Source organism: Carassius gibelio, chromosome A7 (genome assembly GCF_023724105.1).
Source record: "Carassius gibelio isolate Cgi1373 ecotype wild population from Czech Republic chromosome A7, carGib1.2-hapl.c, whole genome shotgun sequence".
Classification (NCBI taxonomy): Eukaryota; Metazoa; Chordata; class Actinopteri; order Cypriniformes; family Cyprinidae; genus Carassius; species Carassius gibelio.
The window spans coordinates 24,656,827-24,666,016 of NC_068377.1; the positions used below are offsets into that span (position 1 = coordinate 24,656,827).

Sequence of the window (9,190 nt, forward strand, 5' to 3'; positions counted from 1 at the left end):
GCTATGGCTGTAGTGTTGTTGTGAAAGTAGGGGCGGAGCATAGAGACTATGCCGTTTCTCGTTTGTTACTCTAGAGTAGACCAATTCACTTTATTGAGGCATACTGCCCCCATCTGGTATGGAATGTCAAGTATGATTTGATTTTTTTTGCCAAATATTACAGATGGCACCTTTAATAACCTAAAAGCTTGTATTTCAAAGAATAAATTCTTAGAAACAATCGTCTGTCTAAAGACATACCAGTGGATGACAAAAGGTTCAAATCTATTTTGTGATGCCCATGAGAAAGCTTTTTGTTAATTGGTTGTTTAGGGAATGTAAAATGAACTTCAATTTAAATTCAACAAAAATCATTAATTAAGATATAAAATATAATTTAAGAAATTCAATATAATTAAATATAATTTGCCTCTCCGTATGATATTTAAAGACCTTTAGCTTGTCTGTAGTGCTTGATGTTTGTGTCACTGACGTCATTAGCAGAAAAAAAAACAATTTCTTTATTGACAGATTTCTATTTCTGCACAAATGCATGCACGTAAGTGTGTGTCCTATCTGTCTTACATCATGTGACTCATTTTGGACTCATGCATGGATTTGAGCTCGTGAAAAAGTTAATGTTGATTGGATGATTGTGTCTTTAAATAGTGGTATATTTTTGAGTAGGTTCCCAAACAGATGCAATAAACTGAGTGTTAGAGCTGAAATCTGTGTCAGTGGGTCTCCACCTGGCGATCTGTCTGTCCAGGCCTCAGGCCTTGACTCGTGATTTTTGTTTTGCTCTGAAAATGTCCACAACATAGCCTAACATAACTTTTTTTTCTTAAACATCCTCTCTAGTGTCTTCTTTATGCTTCCTTTTTGTTTCTCACTCTTTCACATTTCTCTTTTGTCCTTCAACCTGTATCTTTCTCCCTCCAGCTCAGTTTTGTTGTGTGGGATTTGTTTAGTCAGTGAAGTTTGATTAATTGGAGGCTGGAAGCAGAGCTAAGCGCTCTGAAAACTGCCTGAAGGAAGTCTGGGCTGCCGTAAGTCCCGGATCACATGGGGTTAGATTCATGCCTCTTTAAACTGCCTTCCACAACACTGACTTTCTTCCTGAGGACTGTAATACATGTAATGCATTTCTCATGCCAAGTTTGCTTTCTATTCAGCCCATGTTTTCCATCCTGATTTCTAAAATTCGAGAATGTTTTTGTTGGCCTGCAATAGAGAGTGTACAGATTTGATATAGAACTGAATTTGAATGAAATGATTGTATGTTATCATGTTCTGGCTGGCATTTATAATAATATTGATCACTCTTGCTGGAATAGCTATCCCATGCTGTTGTGAATGTGCAATGTCTAACATTTTTCCTAAACACACTCACTCCTTTTGCTCCTTTGGACTTTCTCACTGATGCATTTTCTAAGAAAATAAAAGGCTTGGGGTTTTGGAATATCACTTTAAAAAACACTGCTGAGGGCCAGAGAATTCTGGGAAGGAATGTGAACCTTCACGGTGCTCAGCTGACCTCTCTTTTTCTTTCTGCTCACAAAAGAAGCTGCTCTCTTTTTCCTTTTAAGCGGCAATAACCTCAGACAACTTGTAGGTATTGTTTACTTCAGCCTGAAGTATCAAAACATTTTCATAATGTTCTCATTGTGCTTTCTCTCTTATGACCAGGCCCAGATGGAATCTGCTATCTTTTTTCACAATTTCTGTGCTTATTTTGTGGAGGAAGGGGAATCTGGGAAATGGATTTAAAAAAGAGAAAATGTGTTAAACCAGGATGAGAGTACTAGACTATTAGTAATATATGGAATCACCAAATTAGCTATAATATAATACGTGCAAAAATTTAGGAATGGATGTGTGATTGACCAGCATTTTAGTTCTGTGGAAATCTGCCGGAACAGATTCTGCATGGGCTGGGATTTTGGTGTTTTTCTGCAAATTTTGGAATATTACATTAAAAAAGTAAAAAAATGTATATAAAAAACATTTGCTTACTTCAGGATGAGATTCTGTATGAAGACATGCACACACACTATGATGGAAACAAATTTAATAGTTGAAAATACATTTTAAATGATTTTTTCCTGCCTAAATTTCAAATTCATCTTAAATGAAATTTGAAATTTTATCTGAAATTTCTTATGAAGGAACTGAGCATATCAAGATTTATAATGGAAGATCCGAGTGAAATTTTATCATAAGGCAACTGGATTACTGTATATTGTGTGGAACGTGTGCGCCATCCTGAAGTGTCACATCCCCACATTGTCTTTATGTATGTACAGTATTGGTATGCAGTCTATTCTTTGTTTTGATTTACTCATAGAGGGTAAGGTGTGGAATTACAACACAAAAGTGACAGGAAACCTGACATGTACATGAAAAATTTTTTTTAAATGAGAATATATTATATAAAGACAGTGAACATTAAAGAAGTCCATGACTTCAGTCTAGCGTGAATGATACATTTTTGCAAGGACCATTTCAAAAAGGATCTCTTACATTGCATCTGCACATTGTTTATGATGAGAGAATTCATGAGAGTGCAGAGATTCAGAGTTCAGTCAGTATGCACACAGTAAAAAAATAGTTGATGAAACAGAACCAGAAATCAAAAATTAAAATCAACAGAAATGTGTATGATTGGTTAATAATGCTCAAAGCTGCAAATAACGCATAAAAAGAAATCTAATGCAACATGGGCAGATTTAAATATAATGCTGTAATTGACAAATTTCATAAATTTTCAAATTTCACTTGTATTATGACAGCCAGAATAGATTTAGCTTGTGCAGGGGCATTTTTTTTTCTCAATGGAATGTGCTTCTTAATTTTGGTGGCATTACTGCACCAAACCTGCACCAAACCTGAAAGTGTGTAATTTACCAGCATTTTACTGCAGCCGACTGCTGTTCACCTCTAAAATGAAAAGAGTCTTTGGTGAGTGGGATCACTCAATGGAATGTGTTGCAGTACTGCATTACAGATAATGAGCTCCATTTTCATGAGACTGTGTTAGTAGGAGAAGCATGTTGAAATCTTGAGAACGGAAGCATTTGACCCATCTTCATCATGCTGTCATGCTTTAGTTCCCTCTCCCACATTGTTTGACTTGTGTAGGCTGTAGCATTTCCTTAAACTCACTTTATGGTTCTGCTAATCAGCTGTGGGCCTGCTATTGTCTAGAAATGTGTCAAAAAATGTAGAATGTCTGTTGTACTTGGAGTCATGATAAAGGATGGAGCAATACTTTATTGGGTCTTTACTACCAAGCTGTGGGTCCGGTTCACTTACATACGAGTAAAACAACTTTTTTCTCTCTGATTCTTTCTTTTTAGAACAGAGTGAAGCACTATTATTATTATAATAGGATGTATTATTGATAAGCCGTAATTCAGTAATGGTGATGGGTGCTCCGTTTCCGACATGCGCTGCATGCAGTAGACCAATCACAACAGACTGGGTCATTGGACCAATCAGAGCAGAGTAGTGTCACACAGAGGGGTTTTACATTGTGAGTTATTCTTCTTGACTCTACAGCTTGTGAGTGCGTGTATATGTCTATGCGTCTAGGATTGCAGTGGCAATAGATACAGATATCTTAAAGCAAGAATTTTAATATAATATTTTCTCGTTTCTGTGCCTTAATGTAAGAGTGAAAAGAGTGCAAAGACAGACAATGAGAATTACAAGATAGTGTGAACAACACACACTGATGCCTCACAGCTGCTGTTTATCTACAGCCCAGGACCACAGGAAACATATCCTCTTCCCAGGGTCTCTCCATCACGTTCACTACAGCTCTCCAGGAGCTGAGCAGGATATTTATAAATGACATGATCTCCTTTCCTTTTCTAAAGAGAGTCCCAATGAAACTCTCAGTCTCTGTGGAGTTAGAGCAGTTTGTTCATATTCGTCTACATAATATTGACAAGGGCATTATCATATCTGCATCAATTAATACATTGTTTTGCACTTTCTCAGGCTTCATAAAAACAATCTAAAAAGTTGACTAAAAATGCCAGACTTTTTTGTTCATTATCTGCATAAGCACGTTGGCCAGCGGGAGGTTGGTGTTGCTAGCTGCTAGGACTTGGACCAAATGTGACTCTTCTCAGCACGTGTTCACACTGCTTGCATAGGGCACAATAGCCTGAAAATTCAGTCCAGCTTATAAGATTCCCTCTGAGGATAAAAGCAAAACTACAGAATCCAAATCAAGCTTGTACTCAAGGTTGCTAGGCTTGCTAAACAGTGTCATACTCCTCTGTTTTCATTAAGCAGCTCAAAGTCTCCTTTCCAGTGTCCCTCCCTCACAAAACTCATCATCTAGAACAGAATTATCATTGGTAAGATATAAAAGCATTTCAGTCAAATAAAAAAATTAAATGAATAAATAAATCACCTAGTGGACTGGGAATAGTTTAGAAATATCCTAATTTCATATGACAACCCAGGCCTGCCTCTGTTGGTTATTTCTGTTCTATAATATATTCTGTGGTTTTTTATAAGTGCATGTATTGAAACAAACCTACACTAGACAAACAGTTTTATTGTCTTTTTTTTTTTTTGGACTGTATTTAAAGAGCCAGTAAGATGAAAATTCTAAGCTTCCTATCACTGTTTATAAGTCCTGTACATTAGGTTTAAATCCATCCAAGGTTAAAAAACATTGTCATTTTGTCAAAATATCATTTTAAAATTACCTCAATTCTCAGAGATCCCCAAACGGTTCGCACGAAGCTGTTCAAAAGATTCAGTTTCGGTAGAATACTGTGTTCTGATTGGTCAACTGACATAGTTTTGATTGGTTGTTCCGCACACACCTCCACGGTAAACTATGCATTAGCATCTGTTTGGGGTGAATTATGTCTTATTCCTCTCATCGCAAAGCAAACAGTAAAATAAAAAACTTGAACAGTCTCGCTGCTTTTTCTTCTGTGGGTGTATTCAAGCCGCGAGCTTCAGTTTGAATAGAATAGCGCGTTCAGCGCGGGGGCGTGGTCACATTGGATAAAACGAAGGGAGACATGAAAAACAGACATCGCGTTGTTTTCATATGGATTACTTTATCACAGAATATATGTTAGCAGCTTGTTTAGTTTTAAAGTAGACATGTCAAGCTTTCTATAGATATCTCTCTCATGTCTCTTCGTTGAGTATTCAGGGAGTTACACTTCATTTTAATGACGTGTTTGTACATGACGATCAGCGCAGACAGGCTGCAGACAGCACACATACTGATAAGACGCTCGGGAGAAAACAGACACATAACTTCATAATCATACTTCGCGTTGTGATTCGGAGATGCTCTAAATAAAGTTGGTAATGAACCATCTTTTATGGCCAAACGCTTTGAAAATCCCGCTGTACTCACCGAGATTAGAAAAGCAGTCATCAGTGAAATGTTGTCAACACAACAAAAGGGATTTGTTGTACTGCTCTGGTATTGTGGTGAAAATGAATTTTAGCCATTGGTTCTTCTGATCTTCATTCTTTGGCAGTGAAAATAAAACAAACGGTCTCCTCGACATGATGCTATCACACCAACCAGAGCGTCTGTGTGGGGGTGGGGCAGGTCAGAGTTCCGTTTCTCTCAAGATGGTAGGCGGAGATTATTATGCAAAGTGTTCCTAGTGACGTACATAGAGATGGGCAAAAGATTTGAAATCTATAACGACTCATTTCAGCGATTCAGAGTCGACTCCTTACTTTAGAAGCCAATAACTTTATAAATCGTGTACTTTTTGGTTTAATTATTTGCACATTGTTTACACAGATGGACAGCTACATCATACACTGTAATACAGGTAATTTTTGATTTCCCATCTGTGTGGCTCTTTAAGTTTTGCTGAAATATCCTGTAGGGGAAGTATGATTAATATTGAAACAGAAACTTGGGCAGGACATTAAAGGGTCTGTTTCTTTTCTTTTCTTTTACTCTTTTTTTCATTTATGTCATTTCACCTGGCTTTAGTTATGTCACCATGCTTTGCTACTTGCTAGTTGCTGAAGATAATATTAGAGGAAGAGCCTCTTTTTTTGTTCTAGAGAGCATTTGATTGGACAAAAATCTATGTAGTGTAGAATGAGTCATTCATATTTTTTGTGCATTTTTTTGTTTTGTTTTTCTAAAAACAATAATAAATAAATAAAGCAACCAAGTTCTGATGATATGATACTCGATTATATGAAGTCATTATAGCATTGTTCATAAAGTTACTTAATTACTGACAAACACTGTTTAATACATGGGCTTTTTTCTCTGAAATTATAGCAATGAACAAGTTAACAGTCCTCCTACCAACGCAGTGTCTTCTCAGTCACTTAAACACTCCTGACAAGTGTGTTTCTGTGCATTTGATATGTGAAACTTCCTACCTGCCTCTCGACCTAATGACATGCAGACATGTGCAAAGCCACCCACACACACCATAGATGAGGACCCTTCTCACAATCCCCCAGTAAATACACTCACAGCACATTCAGTGATATTGAACATGCAATGTCTGCCTGGCTCTGTGCCTTGATATTGGGGAAAATGTTCACTGGAGAATCTGATGCCTGTTGGCATTTCTGTCAGACTAAATTATGTCCCAGGGTGAAAAATATGCTTAAGTTTTAAACAAAGGCATGAGGGTTTCATGCTTTGACCTTAAACTCAGACAGAATGATCTCTTACCCCTCCTCCATCCATTCCTCCAGCTTTCTTTGCCTCTTAATATATAATTGATTACAATGTTTCGGTAGATTTCATACCTTTTAAGTTAGTGTGGTGTGGGATTTAGGGAGTAACTTTGTGGTGCCTGGCTATTCTGATGTAATTTTTAAAGATCTTATCATTTCTAAAGTTTTTTTTTTTTAAGAATGCTACCACTAGCATGCTACCATTTTTATTTTATTTTATTTTGGTTGATAATTAAATAAAAAAGTCAGTTATATGTGCTGTAAAGTAGTGCTAGTAAGCTCTAACACCTGTTATATGGGGACTTTTCTTAGACTGTCTGAGAGACACATTTTTTCTGAATACAATATTTAGCTTTCCTTCTTTCATGAGACTTTTTTGCCTTTAGTTCATAAACTGTATGATATGAACATCCACAGTGATTTATTAATTATCGCATGTGTGTGACAGGAAGTGACGTGCAGCCAGCTGTTTTATAGCCCTGCAGTGAAAGATGCATCTTGTCCTGTTCATGACAGTCTGGGTGTGTGACCATTTCAGTCCCAAGAGTCTGTGAGGATATCCTGCCACACAGCAGTGTGGTTAAACACTAGTCTATATGTGCGCTCACACTCTCACATGCAGACGCACTCTTGAGTGGAATCGCTCTCTGTCTCTCACTGTCTGCCACAGAGTGCTGTTCTGCTCAGTAAGCACACATGCACAAACACTGCAAGGTCATTTAGCTCTGTACAGTACCCATCACTCGAACCCCCACTCAACATCTCACCCTTCTCCGTCAGAGCAAAACACACACACACACACACACACATCAGTTCTTACACAGTCAGCACCTGCATCAAACCAGTAATTCTGCCAGGCATAACTGCAACACACATCACTGCATGAAAACTGACATTGACTGAGATTTAAGTGAGAAATGCATTGCATAAATGAAGAAACTGCAACTCTGAGTAATAATATAATACTGTATAATATAATATAATTATTTATTATAGATTTGATATATTTTACATACAAAACATTTATATATATATATATATATATATATATATATATATATATATATATATATATATATATAATGCATAAACATATACACAGTATATTTGTCTTATAACCAGTGTCTCTCTGTGTTTATCTCTACAATATCAGGCTTAGACCAGGTATGTTGCCAGCTTTACAGACTTTACAAATCTGTTTGATTGTATACTGCATTTAAGATAATTTCATATAATTATTTAGTTAGTCCAACTTTTATGAATTATATTCAGTTAGCCAGCAGCTCATGACAACTATGAGAGTCAAATGACATAAGTCAAACTTGAAACACTTTTATAAACATACAAACAAGAACAATAAAGACATAATTAGCCTGATCCACATTCATACTTATACAATGAATTCAGTTAAATTGATATTGATATTATAATCTATGTCAAAATAAAATAATAATGTCAAAAAGTGTCCAAGTTGACCTGAATTCTCCCTATATCCCTTGGCCTACCCCTTCTCATCTTGTCCATTTTCCTCTTTTTCCTTTTTAGAACTGTCACGCATACTGTAGTATGTTATGTGACATGCCCAGTCTCTCCTCGGAAAAAAAGCACAGCTCAGCCTTTATGCAGGGCAGCACTGGATTAAAAGCTCCTCATCGTAATCAGTTTGCTAAAGCTGCACACATACACACACGCTCACACATAAACATGCCTCACCCAGCCAAGACCCACTGCCCTACTGCGGGACAGGCACTCACATATCAAACACTCACAGAGAGGCAGCTGGACAACCACACATAGAAGTTTGTACTGCACAGCAAATCCAGCAGGCATAAGATTCACCTGCATTACCAAACACTCTCCACCTGTCCGGCACTGCGGTACACTACAGTCACAGATTCAGCAGAACATCCCACTGCAGTGAAGCCCAAACCCAGCAGCCCCTCCCAGCCTCACACGCTCCAGCACACGCTTACCTTTGTGACAGTCATGCAGAGAACAGTGCAGAAGAGTCCGTTTCTGTTCCTGAAACGCTGAGTGAGACAGCAGGACAGAGAGAGAGAGAGAGAGAGAGAGAGGACTCACTGAGTGTGTGCAGCTGCAGTCTCTACGACAGCAGAGTGAGACACAAGAGATTGAGAAAGAGGAGAAGAGAAGAGAGAGAGGGGGGAGGAAGGGTTTGGTCGCTGTCTCTCGCTAAGTATCCAAGCCTATCAGTGCTGCGGTAGCTGTGGTCCTGTAGTCAGGAGGATACTGCAGTGAAGCCAGCTCAGTTAGTACTATGACTCTCTCTCTCCTTCCATCCTGTCAATCTGATTACTGCATGTGCTAATGATGATTATTGATATCCACAAAGGCATCACTGTTATCCACAAAGGCATCACTGTTTACCATGTCATACTCTCTCTTTTTAAATCTCTGCAAACCACGTATAGCATATTAAAAGTCATGTTCATGTTTTTTGTGGGTGTATTAAAGCAAAAAAAATAAAATAATAATAATAATA

General features: G+C 37.6%; 1 protein-coding gene across 1 annotated transcript in view; it reads right to left on the minus strand.

Moving 5' to 3' along the window:
- LOC128016908 (coronin-2B) overlaps positions 1 to 8,946 on the minus strand; it is a 41,227-nt gene extending 32,281 nt beyond the window's left edge. Inside the window, exon 1 of the mRNA XM_052601863.1 lies at positions 8,661 to 8,946. Within this exon, the coding sequence (XP_052457823.1) occupies positions 8,661 to 8,675 (15 nt within the window). The 5' untranslated portion in view covers positions 8,676 to 8,946. The remainder of the gene's footprint in view (positions 1 to 8,660) is intronic.
- Positions 8,947 to 9,190: the final 244 nt, after the last annotated feature.